The sequence below is a fragment of the Sparus aurata genome, chromosome 1 (assembly GCF_900880675.1).
Source record: "Sparus aurata chromosome 1, fSpaAur1.1, whole genome shotgun sequence".
Taxonomy (NCBI): Eukaryota; Metazoa; Chordata; class Actinopteri; order Spariformes; family Sparidae; genus Sparus; species Sparus aurata.
In genome coordinates, this window is record NC_044187.1 from 21,360,378 (window position 1) to 21,385,087 (window position 24,710).

The 24,710-nt window shown below is 43.4% G+C and overlaps 2 protein-coding genes across 5 annotated transcripts in view; both read right to left on the minus strand.

Moving 5' to 3' along the window:
- The window catches only part of rbfox2 (RNA binding fox-1 homolog 2), a 41,041-nt gene extending 20,875 nt beyond the window's left edge, over positions 1-20,166 (minus strand). The window contains exons 1-2 of one of the 4 annotated variants that reach the window (XR_003986064.1): positions 18,777-20,165; positions 11,373-11,423 (exon numbers count right to left, since the gene is read on the minus strand). Coding sequence is in view for 3 of the 4 variants with exons in the window: in XM_030434617.1 (XP_030290477.1) it covers positions 11,373-11,423; positions 18,777-19,028 (303 nt within the window). In the remaining variant the exon portion in view is untranslated. Of the gene's footprint in view, positions 1-7,583; positions 7,852-11,372; positions 11,424-18,776 lie in introns of those variants that run through there. The other 3 variants (XM_030434617.1, XM_030434609.1, XM_030434628.1) reach the window with 3 other exon arrangements.
- A 2,347-nt stretch (positions 20,167-22,513) lies between these two features.
- The window catches only part of LOC115578789 (uncharacterized), a 13,033-nt gene continuing 10,836 nt past the window's right edge, over positions 22,514-24,710 (minus strand). The window contains exons 15-19 of the mRNA XM_030411959.1: positions 24,522-24,702; positions 24,248-24,392; positions 22,935-23,011; positions 22,666-22,712; positions 22,514-22,565 (exon numbers count right to left, since the gene is read on the minus strand). Of these exons, the coding sequence (XP_030267819.1) occupies positions 22,937-23,011; positions 24,248-24,392; positions 24,522-24,702 (401 nt within the window). The 3' untranslated portion in view covers positions 22,514-22,565; positions 22,666-22,712; positions 22,935-22,936. The remainder of the gene's footprint in view (positions 22,566-22,665; positions 22,713-22,934; positions 23,012-24,247; positions 24,393-24,521; positions 24,703-24,710) is intronic.

Here is a 24,710-nt window from a genome sequence, read left to right on the forward strand (position 1 = left end):
GCCAAGAACAGATAAACTAAAAGTGACGAGAGAGGGCCAGTCACAATTAACGTATTTAAAAGGAGCCATCTTATTTGAGGTCGAGGCAATTTGCAACCAAGCTGGTAGATGCCACTAAATCCTACACACTGAACCTTTAAATGAACAGATCTCAGCAGCTCGTGTAACACTGCAAATAGGTGATACAACTCATGTGGTATTCACCAACCTCTTTAAGCATCATCATCTTCATTTTTATATTTAATTACAAGAACATTCCTGTTTTTTTTGTTTTTAAAAGGAACATATCAGAGACATTGCACTGAACTCAGCCTTTGGTAATTGCGGCACTGATCAGCCCGACTTCAGCCGGGAAACCACAACCAGCCATCTGGTTATCCAACTCCCTTCTTTCCCTGATCACACGCAGTAAATACATGTTTGTCATTAATCTGAAATGATGCTGCCGTCCTTTTCAATGCACACGTCCCCCTTTCATACCCAAATCCCTGAACTGCCTCTGCTGCTCTCCTGCCAGGTGAAGAGACTCCCCGCCTCAGCCAGAACAGAAAACACGGTTTCCCGATCTTCAGTGCCCGAGCACTCGAGCAAGACAGCCAGCAGATTACTGACCACAGAGTCCAAGTTTAACTTCATTCACATTTTCAAACAGCAGCTGTGTCCGCTCCTCTGAAACCCTGCAGCTGTATGAACCTCTTCCAATCTTGTCCACATGCAGCCAAATTAAGATTTTTGCTAAATGATAACATCCCTCACATCCTCGCCATCGTGTCCTGCCTCGGTTTAACACAGCAGCCCGACGGCCTTATACCTTTATTTCCAGTGTGTGTGTTCAATGCTCATTATTTGTACAGACTATGAGAGGCCTGTGACTGTTTGGATTATATAATATCAATATGTAGGTAAACATACAGGCCTGCACAATCTTAGTCATTCCTGAGTTTTCAGCATAAAGAACTGTTATTTGACGGCCTAAAGAATAAACTGTATTGGATAGATTTCGGGGTGATTCCAAACCCTTCCTTATAATTTGTTTTCTGTTAATAGAAGCAGCTCTAATTCATGGACAAAAGTTTTAAAATAAACCAGAAAGTGGTTAATATGTGTGTCGCATCCTCTTTGTTATGAAAAGCAAAGATCCACAGTGTTACATCACCGATGGTAATAATGCGAACATGAGCTGAAATCCTCTGATGAGACATCCTGAATTCATTATGTTTGCTCAATTCAAAGAGACAGAAAAAGGCGAGCAAAAACAAGGAAATGAGTCAGTTCGGATCACACTTTTAACTGCAGGAGACCAGATACATTCTATGCTAAATGATACCCTGGATGACTTTGTCTTGCATCAGCCCATTAACTGCACTTGCAGAGGTAAAAATGATAGCAGGCGGAGCGCTTCATTCTGGGTCACCAGGTAAGAGCTAACCTGGATGACAAACTGAAATGGAGAAACTAGACCCGCTCCTGTGTCTTGCAAGAAAGGGAAAGTTGATCCCCCAGGTTGGGTCAAGTGGTGAAATGGGAAAAGTAGAGCAGAGACAGACTGCCAACATTTCGCAGCAATGAGGTGACATTTTCTTTACATGCATAGTTGCAGTCTCAAACAGCATAACGTGGAAATAAAATCTTGTACAGCACACTTGCAGCAGAGGTCAGTCTGTCCACCTCTTTGATTAAATATTTCAACAGCTATTAGATATATTGTCATGACATTTGGTGCACACACTCAGGATGAGTTCCCAAGGATGAATCCCAACCACTTTGGTGAATTTTTAACTCTTATGTTGTGCTATCTTTAGTGAGAACGTCATGTTGTCTCATACTTTGGTTAAAATCATGGCTGAAGGCCAAATTAGCATTGCTATCGACTTAAGATGTTCCAAAAAGGGGAGCAACTTATAACACACTATGACAAAAGGGGGGCCATGCAGTGACTTATTTCACCGCCTTAAGCAGAAGAACCCAGTTAAGTACAATGGGAGGCAAACATCCTGTGAGAGAGCTCAACAGCTATTGAGAGATGATAAACCCTGAAAGACCATGACGTTAATTCGGGGCTGCACTGAGAACGACAGGGTTGATGTATTTTCGTATGCTAACCAAGAACTCAGCATCGCTCTGATCCTCTCAACAAAAATCCTCGAGGATTTTAAAATGGACTGTCAGGTAGTACAGAACCTAAACTTTGTGGTGCCGATATTATCGGCCGATTTTTGCATTTTTTTACGTGTATCGGCATTGGCCGATGCGGGCTGCTGCGTTCGCCGATCCGGCATTATTTACAGACAGGCGTCCACAGGCAGCTCCGTGTTGCTGGAGACGCTGCAAGAAATGGCAGAGCAGAAAACCAATCCAGTGTGGCAGCATTTCACAGAGCACTGTTCTACCTCACCTGTTTTTAATATTTGTTAAATATTGTTTACTTGTTCTTGTTCTACCTCACCTTTTTTAATTTCAATAAATGTTCCTTTTTTTTTAAATTGAGACTCGTAACATTTGTTATCATCATTGTGTAATTTTTATGATGTAAATTCAGGGAGCAAAAGTAGTATCGGCTCCAAATATCGGCTTAAGAAAATCGGCAGTCCGTATCGGTCATCGGCTAAGGCTGATGAAACAAAAATCGGTATCGGCATCGGCCCTAAAAAATCCATATCGGTCGATCCCTAATAAACACACAAGTAAAAAGCTGCAAAAATGCTAACCGACTTCTGCGCTTTAGGAATCATTCCTGCGGCGCTCTTTTGCAGCTCAAAGTGCTGCTGTGCCGGAGGGTCACGTTATGCTCGAAGAAAAGACGTTTGTAAATGCAAAATTGTTGAACAATGAGGATGACGGAACACATTATTAGATAGTCCCTCCTGGAAGTAAGATGGATATTCAAACAAACATGGAAAGTGATGGAATGGTTGTGTAACAATCAAAAAACGTGACTTTCAAAAGGGAGATGGTCAGACCCTTCTTAGTCATTCACATGTCCAACGTGCGACAGTCGGATGGTTGGTTTCGGAAAGTTATAGAATTGGTTGTCTCCCGAATCTGACTTCAGAAAAAGGGTTTGGTTGGGCTATTAGACCATCTGGCGAGCAGTTCTAATGGCATTTCCTGACCGCTGGCATGGCTGTAGACTGTTAGTCTTGTTTAGAATCTGAAGCTATCGCGTGTATGATGCAAGCTGTGAAATTAATTGCCTTCCATGGGACAATAAGCCTGGAACCAAATCAATAAGCGAGAATGAAGGAAGGAAAACATTTGAGGAAACCCTGGGAAAACCTAGCACACAAATCCCCCGCTGTAGTGGTTGCTACAGAGCATGTTGTTGACTACATAACAGAGGCAGAGCAAAAAAAATAAATAGCTCTACCTTTTTGTTGGGAAAACCACCCTCCTACTCTACATTAAAATGTTCAACACGGCTCCAGTGTTGTCGCATTTCAGTCCCAACATTGATGACTCATGACACAACTCACTCAGCGACCAGATGAGTCAGTCTTGGACTTGACAAGTTGTGATGCAACTCAAACAGAATGATAGTGCCTTGAGATTTTCATAACGCACTCTTGGTACATGTCTTGGCTGCGACACTTCTGAATTATTTCCCACAGTCTATACCGCCGGTGATCACGTTATATCCCTTTCAATCACAACATCCTCCTCATTATCGTCGCTCATGCACAGAAACAGACTACAGCCTCGCAGGAGAACGGACAACCCCGGCTGTTGCTGCTCCTTCTGCCAGACCAAAATAGAAGCGGGAGTAGGAGCCAAAAACAACCTTGTATTTGTGTTCGACGATTGGCCTTTTCGGAGGAGATCCATTTTAGCCGCTTCTCAACAGCCCTCTCTGTACTTGATAGCCTGGTATCTACAAAAATAGTGTGCGCCTGCATATTTCTTTTTTTCCCTCCCTCTCAAACCGTCAACTTACGGGCCCTCTCGCTGACTGCGAGTGGCCTTTGTGCCTCGCATCAGGATAAAAGCACCTCCTGACTAAATGCACATAGATAGCAGGATAAGAGGAGGCACACAAGGACAAAGGAGGGAGGCCGCTCTTGGTCGATCCGAAGAGAAGCGCTGCCCTGTAGTCAAACTGTAAGCTGCGCATTTGTGCCAGCACTCAGGTTTGTGTATGTTTTCTGTTTGTGTACATGTCGTGTGCTTGTCAGCGTGTGTGTGTGTGTTGGTGTGTCCGCTCCCCTGCCGTTAAGGCGTGAGGCATTAAGGGGTTGTGTAAGTGTATGCGTTGGCCAGGCAAAGGCAGTGACTCAGAGCGGTAGCTGTAGCTGGCTTACTTTCGGGTCAGTTAGCAGCGGCAAGTGTGTCTGAGGAGGCATGTTATAAAATGTGCCCGTCTGCAGCAGTCTCACTACACTACGGGAGGCAAGGAGGAGAGGAGAGGAGAGGAGAGGAGAGGAGAGGAGAGGAGAGGAGAGGAGAGGAGAGGAGAGGAGAGGAGAGGAGAGGATGGCTAAAAGCTAACTAGGGCAACACTGGGTCATTTCACATGAATAATGACATTTCAGTATCTTACTTTCTCGGGCCCCCAGCCATTAGTCTATAGCCTAATTCAACAAACTTGACGATGGAAAATGTGATTCATGCTGTTAGCAGCGGCTCACATTTTGGCTCAATAATGGCATTAAACTGGGGAAGCTGTGCTCCGCTCAGATCTTGGCTCTTGACTCCGTGCTGATGTTACCCAAGCTGCAAACAGCTGGAGAAACGTTTACGGTGCGTGTGTGTATGTGTGTGTGTGGCATACCGATGAGCCAGGAGACACCCTCTTGTTAAATTATTCCATCCCACGTCAACCCCTCCCTCCCTCCCTCCCCCTCCTCTTCCATCACTCTTCCTCCTCCCCCTCTTGCTCTTCTTCTTCCACTCCTCTTGCTGCCATTCTCCCTTTCCTCCCACTCTCTCTGCTGTGTGCTTTGCCTCTTTACGCTTCATAAAATCCAGACGGGACCCTTGCATACGTCCCGCCCCCATGCATGTCAATCAAGCCCATTTGCTTCATAGCAACAGGATATCGGCGATGCCCGTGGCTCCTCCTCCCACACTCTTCTCTATCTCCTTATAGGGTAACATGTCTGCTTGTCAAACAAACCCCTCCCAATACAACCCCCCCCATTCCTTGTAAGGGTCTCACGTATGATTCCCCCTTCCTCGCACGCCATTTCTGGGAGACTCCTCGTCAACATCACTGAGTCTCCCTGTCATCGCTCCATGAGTTGTGTCAACAGTCCACGTTATATGAAAGGTAAACACTCCAAAACAAAAAGACGATGACATTAATTGTCCACATGTTCTCCTCATTAAGATACACACACGCCACCCCGGGCAGGTGAACACACAGAACCGCAGACAGACATGTGTTTACCTAACTTGTACACGCCTCTTTCAGTACATGAGCTTTGACCATGAAACAAGTTTGTCTTCTTTAGAGCCCAGTCAATAATACAACACTCATTTGGTTTTCCAGCATGGTTTTTAAAATGCACACAAGCCAGCGCCAGGGCGGTGTTGTCACTGTCAACCGCACCATCCGAGGAGTCAGCGAGGGGCAACCCCTATCTATTTCAGCGGCAGGTTCCTTCACAAAAGCCTCACAGCAAGTGCTTTTAGAGCCATTAGAGATGCAAATAGCAGCTAAAGAGGCATAACCGTCACAGGTTTGGGCAATTTGATAACCGTCTCCCTCTCCCTCTCTTTTTTCTTCTTTAGAAGCGCAGTGCAAAAGGTGTTTACCTCACATGGCTCTCCCGACAACTCTCTCCTCGCGCCTCGAACCATCTAACAATTTGCACAAAATGAATGACTCATGCAAGTTGCCACGGCAACACGGCTCATTGGGATCATTTAACGACCATCAGTGTTAACCCTGCGAAGGATCAATAACAAGATTTGGGGAGGGTGTGGGAGGTGGAGAAGCTGAAACCTCTCGACCCGCTTTCAATTTATGCAAGCGTGGCAGTGTGTGTTGCTGTGTGTGTGTGTGTGTGTGTGTGTGTGTGTGTGTAATTTTGCAGCAGGTAAGCGTCTCTCCCTCGCCTCAGGGCGCAAAAGCTAAGGTGGGGCTTGAGAAAGTATTTTTTGCACCTGATCTGTTCAACACTCTCAAAGCAAAAGGCAAAAAAATACGAGTGTACGGTGACTCTACAGAAGCGCTAATAAGTGCCAGCGGTCATAAGGCAATTCTGGACTCATACACATGTAACTGCAAAGTCAGCTCCACGGTCTGAAATTGCGTCACTGAGCAAACTAGTTCCCTCCAGTTGACCTACAATATTATCAAATCTCCCAGTTGCTCTCCATCTCTTTCGCCTCCTCTCATTTGTCGATGTCTGCATAATTTCAGCTCCCTCGTCCACGGGCTTCCCTGGTAACTGCCAGAGGGTGTCCTGTCACCTTAAAAATCAATTTTCTATTCTTCTGCACCCATTCTCTCCCTCTTTTCCAACCCATCCCCCTCTTCCAGGGGCTCTTGGAGGAAAACATTGAGATAACAGCTGCCAGGGCCCCGGGGAGAGCGAGAGGAGGGAGAAAAGAGGTCAAACAGTAAAGAGAGCAGGAATCCAAGGTACAGCTGAAAGAGAAGCACACACGCGAAAAAAAAAAAGAGAGACTGGAAGGAACGCACACGCACGGAGAGAGAGCGAGAGAGAGAGAGCCTGACTCACACCAAACGAAATGATATGAACGTGACACTTCATGCACCAACTTTGCAGCCCACTGTGTGCTTGAGCTTCTGTGTGTTTGTGAAACGTGTGACACAGAAATTACAGTGAGGAGGTGTTGTTAGCTGAATAGATGCAGAAGGGAGACGGACGAGAAAGAAAGAGAGAGTAAGAAAAGAAAAAAGGACAGAGACAACTGTTCCGGGGACACCTGTCCCTTTCACTCGCAGGCTGTAGCGATGTACAGAGACAGCTGCAGAGGCAATAAAGAAGAAAGACTTTTTCACTTACCTCTCCTCCCCCCTATCCCTCCACTGTTTCCACTCTTTAGCCTCAGAAACGTCTGAAGACTTTGCTGCTCTAACTGCTACATGCAGCTGCACACACTAACACGCCGTACTGTATGTTCACATGGATTCTTCTGAGCATACATAATACATGGCAGAGCACAGTTTCTGGCAGCAGTGGCTCTTGATGTTCAGATTGCGTGCACTTTTAGCTCTGGGCAGGAGAACAGATGCCACAACAACGGCGTGCAAATAATACATCGCCGCTCGTGCGTTTTACCGTGGCAAATCATAATTGCAGCGATACAATCTCTCCAGCCTGTATCTCGCTGTCATCTACGCCTACTACACTAGTTTCAGTGTTTGTATCCCTCACAGCGACTGGCCGATGACTCCTAACGAGAGTCTGAAACGCCCTGACCGGACCGCTCTAGTAAAGGGGTCAAGTAGAGTCCTCATCTGTTAGTAGTTAATTAACATTTCATGCTCAATGACAGTGCTGCCCGGGCTCCGTCGCCGCTTCATGTACAGTGAAAGCCCGAGCCTTGGCGAGGAGCGATACAGCAGACGCGGTACACAGAGGAGGATATGAAAAGATATGAAGATAAACACTCACCGACAACACGGAAGGATAGTACAGTCCCATCATCGTATTCTGTGCAACAACTCAAACTGTCGTCGCTCCTCTCTCCTCTCCTCTCTCTCTCTCTCACGCGCTCTCGCTCTCTCTATTCCTCCTCTCACGCTGCCTCGCTTTTTCTTCCTCTCTCCGAGCCTGTGTCACCTCACCAGCTCAGTCTCTCTTGTCTGTCTCACAGATTCAAAATCTCCCTCTCTCTGCCCCCGCTCGCTCTGTCTGCCATGCCAATCCCCCCCTTCCCTTCCCTTCCCTTCCCTTCCCTCCCGCCCTCCCCCCTTCCACCTCCTCCTCCTCCTCCTCCTCCTATGCTGGCCTCTGTCCCTGTCACTCTCCCTCGCTCGCTTGCTTACTCGCTTTCTTTCTTTTCTCCCCCCCCCTCTCTCTCTCTCTCTCTCTCACTCTCTATCCCTCTCTCTTTCTGTCTCCGTCTCCCACTCACTCTTTTCTTTCCCTTCTCCCACTCGCTCCTTCTTCTCCCTCTACCCCCAGCCTTCTGTTTTGCTGCTGTGCCCTTGCCTGCTCATCTCTTCTGTCTCCTCTCCAGTCCTCCTCCTCTCTCACCCAGATAGCCTGACGCCTCCCCCCTCCTACTTCTCTGCCTCTGTCACACCTGCAAACTTTCCCCTCCCCTCTGCTTCCAATCTCATGTCGCAGTCCCTCCCTCCTCTCTCTCTCTTTCTTCTTCTGTTCTCTTTCTCCATGTAGGTGAGTTAACTGGGGCTGCTGGCACCACTGGGAGAGGAAGTGAAGACGTTCTCTCTCTCTCTTTCTGCCTTTCCCTCTGTCTCTAGCCCCTTTCAGATGTGCATCCTTGTTACATAAATGTTCTGGCTTTTTTTTTTACGTTTGTTTAATGTCTGAATACAGCCCGAGTCACTTTTCTGTAAAAGTCACGACTGCACTCGGCACTCGGCACCTCCAACACAGCTCAAGGCTGAATACTGAAAGGGATTGCTCCAGTGACAAGACCGCGGATAATTACCGCCCAGCACCACAATTCCCCTCAGCTTCACGGAGCATTTTAGCATCTTTCAGCACCTTGCTTTGATTTTTACAGCCCGCAACTTCTCTTTTTGGTTCACTTCTCCTTTGAGCCCTTATCAACCTCGTTTCCAGCAGCACATGGTGGCTGTTTTCATCAAGAAGGCTCTGAAAACACACACATTATGCTTCCTGCCCAGCACTCAACCACAGACAAACAAAGTTAGCAAGACGTTTTGGTCAGACACATGAATTATTGTGTATCGCATCAGAAAAATCAAAGATTCCTGTCATATTTTTTGCAATCAAAAAAAAAAAGGATCGTCTTCCAACATGACAGTGCTGTGCTCAGCCAATAGTCGTATGCATCGTTTTCCATTAATACCCTTTGCGATGGAGGGCAATTTATATCTTGTCTGGGAATGGCGGACTCCGCCCCTGACAATGAGAACTACTCTAACTACTCGAGCTCCAATTACAGAATATAAATGATTAAATATGAATACTTAAATACTGGCTCTACAAGGATGTGACGTAGGGTTTAAATATGAGCAGACAGAGCAAATATACATTTTATTCCGCCTTCGGGAATTTGTAACTACTGATCGTTCCTTATGCAAAGAAAAATTTAAATAAATTTGATGGAACACCGCGAATACGACTCTAATGAGCTGTCATTCTTTTCGTGATCAATCACTCTGTAAAAATCTGATTTTATTTTTTTTCACAACACACAGACAAATGCTTTTTTCATAAAAAGAAGTAATGTGTGTAATTATATAATAGTTACATTGTCGAGGATTACATTTTTGATCAGGTCTAATGGCAGCTGTTTTTAAAACACCATCTCACAAATTGTAGAAAACACAGTACGCCTTGTAGTTTTGCATGCCAGTACTGTTTTTGTAAGAGTAATATCTGATGCTTAGTGTTGAACATACATTTTATTTCTCGTTCTCAATAATTTTAATAAGCTACATAATTTAGAGCAGATGACTTACTCCACATGACTTCAATAAGAATTAGGAGAAAAAGCGGTCTGTGATATTTTATTTTGAAATTCCTTTACGATTTTGTTTCTTCTCACTTATTTGCCCATAATGTGGAAAATGTAAACATCTTTCATACAAAAAAAGGTTTTATTTGCATTGAAAATGTTTGAGATGTTTAAAGAGAAAAACTAAATATTTGTGGAGCTCAGTTTTTGTGGCTGCCTCCACAAAATGGCACCATATATAGTAAATATATGGTGCAATTTTGATGTAATCCAAAAGTAATCAGATTAGGTTTTCAGTTTTTTTATCCATTGGATTACACTGCTCATTACAAAGTTGCCATTTAATTTAATGTGAGTTCAGTCACTATTTCAAGTTAATCTGATCTAACCCTCTACATACAACTGTGAGCAAACAGGAGCTAAACGCCTCGTCTGTTTTAACTGTATTTGATACTGTTTAGAAAACATACAGCAAAGCCTTAGAATTTTTTAATAGAATATGACATTCTAACTAATGAATGGAATTAATGAAATTGATGAAAAACATTTATTGGTATGGGGAGTGTTGACAAGCATCCCTCTCGTGCTCATGAGACTTTTGGCTTTTTACTGATCGGTCATGTCAGGTTTGAATGAAGCCGTCACTGGATGATCACCTATGTGAGAAGGAAAAGCACAAAATAAAACTACTCCAGCAGACGGATGAAGCCAGCTCACTCTCATATTCCACGTCTAAAAAAAACGGGCATGTCTCTTTGTCTTCACACATCGAGCCACTGCTGCTCTCCAGGCTCTTCCTTTCAGGAACCTCTTTGATCGCATCATTCTCACACGGCTGTTGACAATTTAGCACCTCAGTGTTGAGAGAGCCTCCACTGCCCAGCATTATTTTATTCCTCTCTGTCTTTTTTTTCCCTGGTCAGAGGCCAGTTCACACTTCCGAGTCCCCCAAGCAGTCCTTTCTGTCTGACTTCTTTACGTCCCGACAAACAAGAGATCGCTCACACAAGGTAGTGTCGCAGCCCTTAAGATCATCCCGCGGACATTACCATTAAGAAGGAAACGGTTCAAAGCTTCTTTCGCTGACATGAAAACTGGCTAATTGGCTTCTGCAATATCCGCTAAACAGCGCAACAGACAGCCAGGGAAAAAAAAAACGTGTCTACTGCAGCAATTAAGAGCGTACAAGTGAAGGCTTAAGACAGATAAAAGTGTAGATAAGCAGCCAGAGGTTGTTGGGCATCACAGAGAGCGGGGGATGAGGGGATTATGGGAAGAGTATGAGAGGATGAGTGGATGAACAGAGGATGATCTAAGGATTAACCACGTAAACTGAGAAGTCTAATAACACAATCACCAGGCTAATACAAACAGCAGTAAACAGATTGCAGCTCACACAGCCACACACACACAATTCACAATACAGTTCTGCTGCATGGGTGTGTATTAGTGTTCGTTCGAGGGAAACCAGAATATCCAACAGAGAAAAAAAAAACAAGATTTAAAAGCTCAGAGATGATTAATAATATTGTTGAGAATAGAAAGAGAAGCAGTGGGAGGGTATGACTGGAAGAGTGAAGGGTATGGAGGCGTGTCTTCTTCTACACGACCGATAAATTATAATCTACACCCCCACCTTGTGGTTTACAGAGCGTCACTGAGCCATAATAATGCTATATGAATACTGTATCCAGATGGGACAAGGACTGTATTGGAAGATATGATGGTGGATTATCATAAAAACTTGGATTTTCTTTTGAAGGTTTGAGATTAAATTATTTCCTTACCTGACTATGAGATGGGTAGCCATGGTAACCAAGGGTCAAAGGGTCGTTGTTCTGAAAGAGAGGAGAGGAGATTTTAGGATACATGGTAAGTTCTCTGGGAATTACACAAGACAAGACATAGACTCATTATTCACTGTTTCATTCCCGTGTTCTCTCTCTCCACATTTGACTTTACAGCTCCGTGTTGTTACAGACTCCAAATCAAATTAACTCCGCCGGTGACACACTCCTGCTATCTCCTTCAGAGTTTTTTCCACCAAGCGGATCTTTTGTCTGCTTGTAAAAAAAAAATAAAATGAAAAAAGAAAGATGTGATAACGGGGGCGAGTGAGATCATGCGAGCAGGAGATGAAAAGACGGGCAAGAAAAGAACGAGTGTCACCCCGGCTCTTAAATCATAAATAGGTCAGGAGTGTCAGTGAGCATGAAGCCCCATTGGTGTGAAATGGCATCATGAGCACTGATGCAATCTCCGACACATTCCTTTCCATGTTCTGGCAGCGGAAAGCAGGGACGGATACATCAAACATCTGCTGAGTAATTACAGTTAAACAAGACGCGTTAAAAATAAACTCATTTTGTTCAGAGCCAAATATGAAAAACAGAAATCACGTCCCTGCTCCCTAAAATAGTTTGTAACTCACTTTATTTGTACTCATAACATTGTGTTCCAGCCTTTATGCTAATGCATTCCACTAAAAAGGGGAGATTTTCACAGCAATTACAACTTGCTTTGAAGGGGGAAAACACATTTGCCTGTCTCTGGCTTCATATCACTAGATTAGAAAACAACTCGGCTCCTCCCTCCTCTTTCTCTCCTTCCCCCACGATCTTCCTTTCATCTGGAACCAATGTCCCTCATCTGCTCTGTCCCCAAGGGGAACACTTTGCTCCGCGCGCTTCACAGCGTGAGTTCAGCTGATTAATACTGTAGCCATCTAACTCTGGACCTCATGGGGGCATTTCACTAAAAACTAGCTTCCAAATGCAAGAGGCTTGGCTTCAGAGGAGAGAGGAAGTGTCTTCACGATCGAAAAACTGCAGTTTGTGTGCGTCTATCTCAGAGCCAAAAATGTACTTAGTGAACTGGCTTTGGGAGGTAGAAGCTCTAAATAATGAATCACCTCTTAGAGGCTTGAATAACATGAATAAAGTATAAACCTTATTTTACAGTGAGGACAAACTCTAAACTCAATGCACTGACGGTATGGAGCAGAGGAGCGAAAAAAGGGGAAACAAAAAAAGATTTATGGGGCAGCACACTGTGTCAAAGTGAAGGGGGAGGTGTTGTTAAAACACTCACATCTGGAATTCATATTCGCGAGAGGCTGAGGGAGGAACCAGAGCTGGAAATACGACGGGAAATGGACAGCAATGAAAAAGGGAAAAAAAGAGAGGGATGGAGGGAGCAAAGACAATGACTCATACATGAGCGGAGTCATGTGCTTAATTTCCTTAAGGAACTGGGAGGAATGAGAGAGGGAGGGCTGCTCAAGATGAAGTCTCACTCTCGACACCATAGTGCTTGAGAAACAAAAAAGATGGTGCGCCTAACGCACTGTCTATGGGCGGGGATGGTGGTGGTTTTTGAGGGGGGCGAGGCTAAAACAAGAGAGGAGACTGCAGGGGAAGACCGGGTGAGCAATCAGGAGAAAGTAACAAAATGACTTGAAGTCAACAGATGGCGAGGAGGGGAGGAGGGGGGAGGAGATACGAGCTGGAGGGGGGGACGGGCCCTGTAATAATAAAATGTGAAAACAAGCGAGGGATGAGAAGCCTCCCAAGTTTCTCCTTCACGCCATCTTTCCACAACGCGACAGTAATCCCTCTTACTCATGAACCCTGCTACTCCCTCTCCAAAAACTACAGGTGGTGGTAGGTGTGTGTGTGTGTGTGTGTGTGTGTGTGTGTGTGTGTGTGTGTGCGTGTGTGTGTGTGTGTGTGTGTGTGATTGTTTAGGGAGTGTGTGTGTAATGTCTAATTTTGGTCACAAGACTCATGTCTATTCCTATCGTGCCTTGGGACTGCTGCTCTTCTGAGGAGGAGTAGAGGAGGAACTACATTTCACTGCGCTGAGAGTCAGCCTACCTAACTGCAAAGCAGGGCACTCCATCCACTCAGGAGGATGTGAATCCATTTCAACCACAGAGCACTTATGTGCTAAGCCTCCAAACAGGCGGCCAGATGATCTTTAGTTTATTTTCCCCTCGACGTACTTCACATCCCTCCGATTTCCTCAGTAAACCTACACATGCATTTTCAGGGGGCTGTCAGCTGCAGTCAAAGTGGATTTTGGACATGGCCTCGTCAGTTTTGCTTTAATAATAATAATTATGATAACAACAACAACAACAATAATAATAATAATAATGCAGTGTCGGCTCGTAAAATGACATGCAACATAATCAAACTGATGTCCGCTTTACTGATCTGACTCTCAAGATAAAACTGTAATTTTGACCCCCCCCCCATTATTTTCTCATCTGATTGGAGAAGATTACAATTTGCATGTAATTATTTACGGCACAAACATAATTGCCCATCATGATTGCTCGACATCATTATATCAACTGAAACTGGAGCACGAGACACTGGACATTCGAGGCTGATGTTGAGGCCCAATTTTTGGTAGAAATTTCTGGCTGCTGATCAGTTTTGAGATTTAAGCAAGGATCAATTTGAACTTATTATGGAAGAATTGTTTATCAAAGAGACAGTTGAACCCGGACACTGGTGGTCAAAGTATTTAATGATGACCGTATTTCTACATGATCTCAGGCACTTTTATGTGAGCTATGTCTACAGCTGATACTAATAATACTATCAATCTGTGGAGCATTTTATTGATTGATTAATAACTTGTTTACTCAAAGAAATAACTTTCCAAAAGTACCGACTCTCAATTTCTTTAATTACCTGCTGCCTTAACAATCGATTATTGGTTAGACACCAATAAGATATTAAATGTGCTCGACTTCTTTATTAAGAGAGCGGTTTTAACCATGGACATGATCTGTTTGATACAAAATCAGATTTAAACAACAGATAAAATAAAATCAAGTTATTTGAATGATCAAAAAATAATGACTTCTGCATCCTATTCTGCTATGCAGCAACTAAACAGTTTATGTGGAATAAAATCAGTTTGTAAACAATTCATTCTTTTACTTTCTTGCTTACAAATTACTTGTATTTTAATTGAATACATTTTCTCATACCTGTATTTTGATTTTATATATTTGATAAGCAAGTCATTTGTAACAAGATACTTTTTGATGTTGTTTTGTTCCTCTCTGATGGTCAGTTTATACCTTTTTAAAGCAATATTAAGTAAAAATGGAAATTTTGTATAATATAATTACATATAATTACACTTCCCGAGTGTAACACCAACAATTTGTCAGAGGTAGTGTAGGTGCTAACCACACACATCATTACATCATAACATGTTATGTGTTGAAAACTTGTATGTGATCCTGCCCTCTCACTGAAGTTACATAGTGCAGAAACAACTGATAGCTGGGACAGAGACACCGTTCACCCTATTACAAGACACTGTACCATCCACACGATTTATAAGCTGATATTTTAAGGTTAAAAAGTTACATAATGTTTTAATTTAAAAATTCCTAGCAGCGATTAATCAATAATGATTATTCATCAATATTATGTCTAAATATTAAAAAAAACATTTAGCCTGGAGGAGAAGTTCTTAACAAATCACAGCAGATAGCGCATTAAAATCCACCAAAGAAAGAAGACTAGACTGACAAATCAAATAACTGCAATTGATATGTGACGATAACTTCACTCCAACCACATCAGATCTGCCCTGCAGCAGAGCACCAAAACATGCAGCAGGCTTCTCTCTGCTGGTCTCTCTCAAACATAATTCAGTCAACAGACCTCCGCAGGCAATTCATCACAGAAAAACAGGGGCCCAAAAACTAAATAAATATTCTCAACTTGCAGCAGGATTACATTTTTCTTGCTGACGTTTTCATTCTATTTCAGAGCCGGGGCTGAGATGAAAGTACAGAGGGGTGATCCACCTACATTAACGTCCGAGTCAAGTCATTCGTCCTCAGCACTGTCACCCCGGGCAAGACCTTATTAGGTTAGAGAGAGCCCCGGTTCCTGTGCAGAGTGACAACAAAACACGGGCTGCTCAGCAGCACGCCGGATGGATATCGAAGCAGACAACCTCCTCTCGACATATCCCAAAATCTGGGCTAGAGACCCCGGGTGTTGTTATGAATCCCCCGTCATCCTGAAAGATTCAGGACTTCCCCGGCACGGCACTGGAACGCATAATAGACTGAATGTTTTGTTTTTCTATTGGATGCTAGTTTGGAGGCTATTTGGAAACTTAACTGGAATAATTTAAAATCTATAATGTTGCATAAGCACCAAGAGGACAGCAGCTAACACGAGAGGAGGAAACCTTTGAACTCTCACTGCTGAATGCACTCGGTGAGCCTCATTCGTCCCTGTTAGCTGAGCATTCAGTCATGTACTGCATGTTGCATGCACTGATTTATACATGCTTTGCTGCTCTGTGAAAACTTTGCAGATCTGACTTGACGGCGCACTTCCACCCCCGCAATCTGATGACATCATATCCTAATGAGGGAAACAGCAGTGTCAATGGCCAAATGGGAATGATCCCATTTTGGGCTGGAGTGGTGCAAATGGATTGCTCTTTACCACAACCACACCCCATTGTGTTGGCTTCAGTTACAGGTCAGAGTTCAAACTCCTGCCGTGGTGCCAGCAATAAATGGCTTCTTGAGAAGCCACCAAAGGATGTAGGAAGGCAGTCAGGGTGCTTTATGAGAGCCAGGTTGCTGTTAGCTGTAATATTTTCCATCCCTTACCCTCCTCTGAAGATTAGCTTTACAGAAATGCTTGTGTGCATTTTTATAGGCATTTCTTTGAAAGCCAAATGCTTCGATTTCAAAAGTAGGAAAATTGAATGTCACTCAACCCCAATTCGCTTCCTAGAATATGAAAAGTGCAAGCGGGTTCGGGGAATAAAAATACGTCACAGTGCTTAGTATGCACACACAGTGGGATTCAGAGGGCGAATGTTATTATGTGTGTGAGGCACAGACCACAGTGGAAAAATAATATGAGTATATGGTAAAATCTTTGAGGCTGGAAAAACCTTGAGGGCTCAAACTACCCATATATTTTTGGTGAAACCTGAAACACAAATTTAGGGCAGAAACTAACTGTAATTATTTTCATTTTTGATTTGTTTTATTTTCTTGATTAATCATTCAGCTTAAAAAATTAATATTTTTTTAAACAGTCTCTTAAGGTCTTATTTAAGGGAAAAGTTGACGCTTTGGGGTGGAGACCAACATTTCCAAAGCCTCGGTATTTGACAATTTGGGGGTGACAAAAAGAAGCTTTAAAGTCCAAGGCAAAATCTTCAAAAGCCTTATTTTTCCTGCGCAACAGCCAAAATCCCAAAGACATTCAGCACAGAATGATATAAAACCAACAAAAGCACTGTTGAGATTTGAGAGGCTCGAAACTTTTTCTGGCATTTTTGCTTCTAATTTTCTTGAAGTTAATTCTGAAAACAGCTGGCAAAAATATCTGTTGTTCAACTAATAAATACAAAACTTACTACATTATAATCTTCAGTTGCCTATTACCACTGTGCAAGTGTGCAAAGTTGCATTAGGGCTGCAACAAATGAATATTGATAACTGGTTATTCTGCTGATTATTTTCACAATTGATCATTTAATCAACACAATTTGAAAATAATAACAATCAAACAAGTTCCCAGAGCTCAAATTAGCGTCACAAAGTCCAAAACCCAAAGAGTTTTTAAGAAGCGGAGGGATGTTTGATATTTTTGCTAGACTGAAGCAAAAAGAAAATTACTTAAATGATCGATCGATTAATTTTCTATTGATCGACTGTGTGTGTGTGTGAGTGTGTGTGTGTTGTCTAAATCCTCTGCCTTAGATAAGGATCTCAGGATCAGTGTGGTTATAATGCCCCCTCCAGTATGAGATGTGATCCCATTAGCTGGAAACAAAGCCTCTTTACTGCCAGTGATAGGGCAAATCTGTTCCTGCACCAACTGAGAGAGGAAGGCAGGGAAGAGGGTGGGGGCAACTCTCCCACTCTCATTTCCGGACTGTCCAGCCAGCTCACGTTCAATACATTTTAGGGGCTGAAGGTATTGATCTGCGCCTCTCTCTCCCACACACAAACACACGCACACTCTTCCACTCACATCTGTTTAAGTGCATTACGTTCCTAAGCCTGTCTGTCAGCACTCATGGACAACATGACGATGTAAGGCCAGCCATTTAGTTTTTCCAAACAGGAGCAAACAGGCCACTTCACCTCCATTAGAGGCCCTTTCAATGGCCGAGAAATAGCTTTTCCGTCTTCCAATTGAGTGCTTCACCCTACATAATACACCATAATGATGTCCAGAGCCTCCTCCTGCCCTCCTGTGATGCTCTATTAAGAAATATTTGACCAATTTTGGATCACTAAGGGGGAAAAACAGCAAATTGATTCTACTGACATTAAAAGAAAGGAGGTCAAAAGAGTCCAGGCACAGAATGAGAGGCAAAAAACACTGCAGCAGATACAGGCAGATGCCTGAGAATCAGGGTATTTAGACAAACTAGGTGTTGGGTGATTGCCCCCCACAATAAAACTGGAGGGCTTTGTTTACCTCAAATACCACCACCCTCCTCTTCAAAAGATCACACGAGCGAAAACACACTCAATTTCCATTCTGAACCAAATGTTCTCCACACCACATGGCACAGAGGTTTGTTTTTTGCATAACAAAAGGTCACGTTTGTTTACATTCCCCACCCCTTTGCTGGGACTCTGTCTAGGGTTTTACAGATATTCATAACACAGAATATGCTCTTGGGGGGGGGGGGGGGGGGGGGGTTCTGGAGCAACAGGGTGTCTGATCAGCAATGCAACAACAGAGTGGAATAACTTTACACAAACTGGATTCATGCTATTCCTGCTTAAACCTGAAACAAATGTCTGCAGCTGCCATGCTAGACTGTAGCTATGTAGCCAGCATCATGGGTTACACTCTTACTATCGAAATGGCCTCTTACAACCGAGTTAGCACCATGTAGAGTCATTTACAGCTGTGAAATGTGCTGGTGTTTCCTGCAGTGCTGGTAATGGACTGGTGGGAGTCTGTAGAGGGCCAGTGGGGCCCTTCTGCTGCAGCTAGAGTTGCTGTGTGTGCAGCTAAAGCAGATCAGACATGCAACCACAGCAGAAGGATATTTTAAAAAGATGAATAATGTGCACCATGTTGCAGCACGCTGGTTATGGCCGTGCCTGCATCACTGTATCAGGACAAAAGAAAAAGAGCCCCCCTTTCTCCTCTCCTCACCTGACCAACCTCGCCGATGCCTCCCGAGCCGTCGATCCGGGGACGCTTGCACTCCGCGCCGGCCGAATCCACCAGAGCGGCCGCTGTCTGCCCGTCGGGCTCCGGGTCTCCGCGCTTCATGCCCCGGACAACCGCAGGAGCACCGCCCGCGTTCGGATGCACCCCGGCCATGGTATCCAGCTCTCTATCCCGGTCCATGAGACCCCGGGACACAGGCAGCATGATGGATGCAACGTCGGTCGACATTAACATTTAAAAATCTTCTTTTGTCCCCTTTTCTTGAGCTAAAAAAAAAAAAAAACCGGGGTCGGGAATACGACTGGGTCTACTCGTGTGCACCTCTGTGCTTACAGCCAGTCTGTGGACGGTGTCAAGTCTTTTTTTTTTTTTTTTTAAATGCTGCCAATTAGCTTTTCTTTTTTTTTTTTATGTGTTTTCTCTTCTGGGCCTTTGAATGACCCCCCTACCCCCCCTGACAGAGTGGATGTATCTGGAAAATGTTTTGGGTTCAGAAATGTAATCTCAACCCTGCTTACACGTCGCGACTAAACACACAGAAAACACTTAAATTATAAGCGCCTTTGTCAGGTATATTTGCGGCTAATGTAGCCCCCCCTTGTTTGCTGACCGTGGATCAGTATTTACTGCGGGGCTGCCTGAGAGGCCTACGTTATTTCAGATCATAACAAACCAATTAAATAAACATCGATCACAACAATGTCTCCTAAGCATTAAACCTACCGCCCAATTTCCCAATGCCCTCGTCTTTTTTGTTTTGTTTAGTTTTTTTTCCTTCAACTGGAAGCCGTCTGTGTATTTCTTTCTTTTTTTTTTAGGAGCACAGCAACATCAACATCCTACCGCAACCTCAAGACGAGAGAGAGAAAGAAAACCCTCTCAAACATGTCTTCCCTGTCGCCTTTCCTTTTTCTCTTCTTCTCTCCTGTTCTTATTAGCCACCACAGACTTGCAGCACAGAGCAAAGAGGTTTTCACTTGAAAGTCAAATCCTCGTCAGGAGCTCTCTCTTCCCCCCATGTTAGTCCGCAAAGTCTGGGTGAACGGGAAAAAAAAAGGACGACTTCAGCCCCGCAAAAAGGACACAACTGACGGACGGACGGACCGACGGACGGAGGGGCTGCGGTGTTTCCTTCCCCCTCTCTCTCGCTCTCTCTCTCTCTCTCTCTTTCTCTCGCCTATTATTTTCTTTGCTCTCTCGGTTTTCTCCCGGTGTGATCTTGTAGCGTGTGTGTTACAGAAAGGAAATTGTCCTCCCCTCCCTCCTCCTACTCTCTCGCTGTAGTCATTCCCCTCCTCCTATCTTCCGCTCCCCGTTTGAACGCTGAGCCAGGCAGCCATGCAGCCTACAAACACACGCAGTATGCCGCAGTGCTTCTTCCATACATTTTTCACCGAGGGGAGGTGTGTGTGTGCGCGCGTGTATGTATGCATTTGTGTGTGTGTGTGTGTGTGCGTGAGGAAGACCCCCCTCCTCCTTATAGCACTGAGATACTGCTGTCCTCTTACTGTAAAAACCTTTAAATCAAGCGCTTTATATACATTTGTTTCAAAATATTGAGTTTTTTTCCTCCTTTTTCGTGGTTTAATGGTGGACAGGAAAGCAGATGGGTGGGCTTGTATTTATTAATCATCTAGGCCCAGCACTGGAAGATTTCATTCCTAACTCATTACACAACACAATACATAGGCCAAGGTCTTCACACAAGCCCAGCTGTGAGTCATGCAGCATGGAGTACCTTATGTTCCCCCGGCATTTTTATTGCTTGGATGACACCCAGTGGTCAAAGGCTACCATGAGCGGCAAAGACTTGAAAGGCAATTTGTCAGAGAAAAATATTCTATTGAGCAAAAAAAAAAAAAAAAAAAACGGATTGAAAAACTCTCCCCTCTTGATTTGCAGGGTTTTAAATGGGTTAAAGAGAGACACCTTTTCTTGAGTGTCAGAAAAACACTGTGCAATAACCCCATCCGGCATCATCTGCTACATATTAGATTTAATGTTTATTATACTGTTCCCTGTATGTTCAGAGCAAAATAACCCAGAGTCAAATTCCTTGTTTGTATACCCAAAGCAATAATTACATATTTTGGAGGAATATCTTCAATTTCATATGAAGCAGATGGTTAGCTTAGCTTAGCTTAGCATTAATACATAATACAGCAAATAGCTGGCCCTGGTGTGTCCAAGGACAGCAATATCCACCTACCAGTATCTCTAAAGTTCACGTATTAACATGCGGAAGTGTGAAAACATCAAGATGTGGTTTCAGGCTGTATGTCTTCAGGAAGTCACCGCTCCCGGCCAAGAAATAGTCCCACACATAATCTGCATAAAAGTTGCCTTTTGTACATATCAAACAAAAATACATAAACTGGTTAACTGGTGAGTTTTATTGGTTTATATTGCTGAGAGACAGTTGAGAATATTGATACCACTTTTATGTACAGCTGTTCAAAATTAAGTTAATTCAAGGAAACAGTTAGCTTAGCTTAGCATAAATACTGGAAACGGGGGAAACAGCTAGCCTTTTGCTAAATTAAAAAAAATACAAATTGTACAAATTAAACAAGGTACTTTACTGGTAAGCTTTATATGTTTGTATTGCCTAAAGATAACTGAGAATATCGAAACAACCCTGATTTACATCTGATCAAAATTAAGCTACAGCTAGGATATGGTTAGATTTGCTTAGCATTAATACTGGAAACTGGGGAAAACAGATTGACAGCATCCCTAAAACTATAAAATATAAAATATAAATACTGTTTGATTCATACAAAAAATAAGTGTAAAAAAAACACTTGTGGTTTGTGACTAAAGTCATTGCTCCCTGCCAAGAAATGGTCCCACACATGTGCATAAAAACTAGGACTTGCTGCATTTTCATTTGGTCATCTGGAGTTTAGAAGTAAACATGATAGAAGTAAATTGGTGAGTTTTAAAGGACACAAGTAGGTTGATGTTTTACTTTCAGACAGAGCCAGGCTAGCCATTTCATAATTGTCCTGTCTGCTAAGTTAACTGGCTGTTAGATGAGCTTTGAGGGGCCAGTTTCAGAACTGCTAGTCGGTGGAAACATCCTCATTCATTTATGCAAGTTTCTGTTTGTCTGTGTTACATTAAAATGTGTAAAATGCGGAGACTATTTCGGTGGCGGGCACTATAAATAAACAAACGCTGCTGTACATGCAGTCGAATTTCCAAACAAGTCAACAGCTAGCCCAGAGCACCAAAAGTCCCAGGTTCACTGTAATGTGTGGCAAGGTTTCTTGTTTCTTGTTCTCTTACCTATGTCATTTCATCTGATTTTGTGCGTACACACAGTAACCCTTGGGCAGTGTTCAAACAAAGGAATACTGTTCACATTGCACAGCAGCTCATTTCGTCTCTCAGGGCACCTCAGCATAGTTCATCTGGTCATGTCTGTGCTATCAAATTAGGTTGAAATATTCTTAAGTTCCCCTTTGAGCTCAGTCCTCCTACTGACGCACTGCATCTCATTTCCCTCTGTAATATAACATAACACCTAGTTGTCTTGCTCAGACATTAGTTTAAATCTACAAAGCAAGCCAGGCTGAGACTCACTGCTGCTTAGTCCACAAGGGCCAAATGTTCATGTAAACAATGTTGCCTCCCACTTTCTGATGGAGTGCCACTTCCTGCTGTAAATCCTAGTGGTTGTAAATCCTAGAAAAAACACACATACACAAACACACTCTGTCTCCTGTAAGAGCTTTTATTGGCAGTTGAACGAGTGATGTCTGAGGCCTGGCAAGGAGGAGATAGAGTCAGTATAGAAACATAACTATGGTGTACTTTTGCATCCAAAAATAGACTTCAGTTAGCTTAACACGCAAGCACTGCTCACCAGATCATTCTCATCTCCAACAACTTCAAGCTTCTTCCATGTCGTAACTGAAAAACAGGAAATGGATCAGTCTTAATAAATAATTCAAAACCCCCCTCATTACTAAATCATTGACCTGCTGTCGTATGGAAGCGCAGTCACTGCTCTTTCTCAGGCTGTTTTCAATGAGGACGTGTTGTAATGAAGCTCATTCATTGTTTTCATGTGATCTTCCAGAGTTCATAAGGGTGGGGTGGGTGATTTGAGGACAGAGCACTCATTTTCCTCACCATCACTGGCCGAAGCATCCCTCGACACACGGGCCATCACGTGGCGAGCAGATCTCAGTTGAACACATGAAGTAGATCTAAGAGGGAGGCAGAAGTGGAGCAGGATTTGATGTGGAGTCCAGTCTCGGGAGTACGCAGTGTACTATGACAAACAGCTGCTGCTAATTGAGATTTGGCCAGAATCTGCAGTTTACAAAATGGCCTCTCCACATGTCCTCGTAATGAATGCTGACTTGAGAGATTTAGAGATACAGCTGTCAGTGGTTTCTCCACCATGCTAAATCAGGGAACAAAATGACACAGCTAATTTGTACTGAGAAAATAGCGATATACTTTTACAAATTAACATGTGCCCTTTCACAAAAATGAAGACAGACCAAACCAAAAAAAAGGTCTAGCACCAGCTGCCATGCCAAGATAAGATTTCATTGACTCCCGAGGGGCAAATTCACAGGCCTCAAGGCAGACAGCTGCACATATTACTTTTTTTTTTTTTTTTTTTACAACATTAAAAACTGTTGGAGAAACCTGCTTAAAGCACTAGTGGATCATTTTGGATTATATGCTTATTTGCGTTCTTGCCAAATGTTAATGGAGAAGTTTGTCACAACTTTCATTTTTTTAATCACCAAATATGAAGCTAGTGCCTGGAGCCAAATAGCTTAGCTTAGCATAAAGACTGAAAACAAGGGGAAACAACTAGCCTGGCTCTTAGCAAAGGTAATATAATTTTCCTAAATGCACTTCACAATTCCTGTAAAACCAAAACTTGTCATTTTTACTCTTTGTTATCTGAATGAATTAGACAAATAATATATAGCGTGTTAACTGGTATACAGATTTTTCACCTTTGGATGTAGCCGTTTCTTCTCTTCAAAGTTGCCATGCAAAACTAAATTAGCTGTACGGATAAATATTGTCATTTCTATGCTTTTTGTATGTATTAAACAAATGATATGCAACATGTTTATTGGTGAGATCTATAGATGCTGTTAGGCAGATTTTTTACCTTCAGATCGAGCCAAGCTAGCAGTTTCCCGCTGTTTTTGTTCTTTATTCTAAGCCAACTGTATGGCTACAGTTAGAAGCATGGGTAGATTTAATAGAGTGGTACCAATCTCATCATCAAACTCTTGCCATCAAAGCAAATTGTGTATGTCCCGCAAAATATCTAGCTATTCCTTAAAATTTTGCCATAAATTATATTGCATGTCATGTCCCGATAATGAAAAGAGCACAATTAATACAGTAAGATGTCTATAATATCCCCCCACTGCTATTGATGGAACCTGTGGGTGTCTACGGATCCTTACTTCTTCGTTCGGGTCCTTGAACTCGCCATCAGGAAGGAATTGGAAGGTGCTGATGGTGAAGCGGCGGGTCTGAGCCCGAGGAGAGGGTGGCTCGGGATTAAACAGCACAGCCTGCTGCGGGGCTGGGTCATACGGGTTGGGACATCTGGGGAGTAACATTAAATGAGTCAACAATAATAGGTATCAGAAATATACTTTCCCTTGATTTTTAAGTTATCTCCACTCATTGAAAACATTTTTTTTTTCCACTTATAGGACATGTTTCGCAGCGTACCCATTGTAAAGGAGCAGCCACACAGCTTTTCCAGAGCGAGGGTAGGCCACACAGTAGTGCACCAGAAGCACCAAACTGGGATCTGGGGTGTTGAGGAGCCGCACTTCCAGGTAGAGCGGTTTCCCCAGCAGCATCTGCAAGGGCTGGTGATACTGAGGGTAGTAGCTGCTGTACTGGGAGTCTGGGACG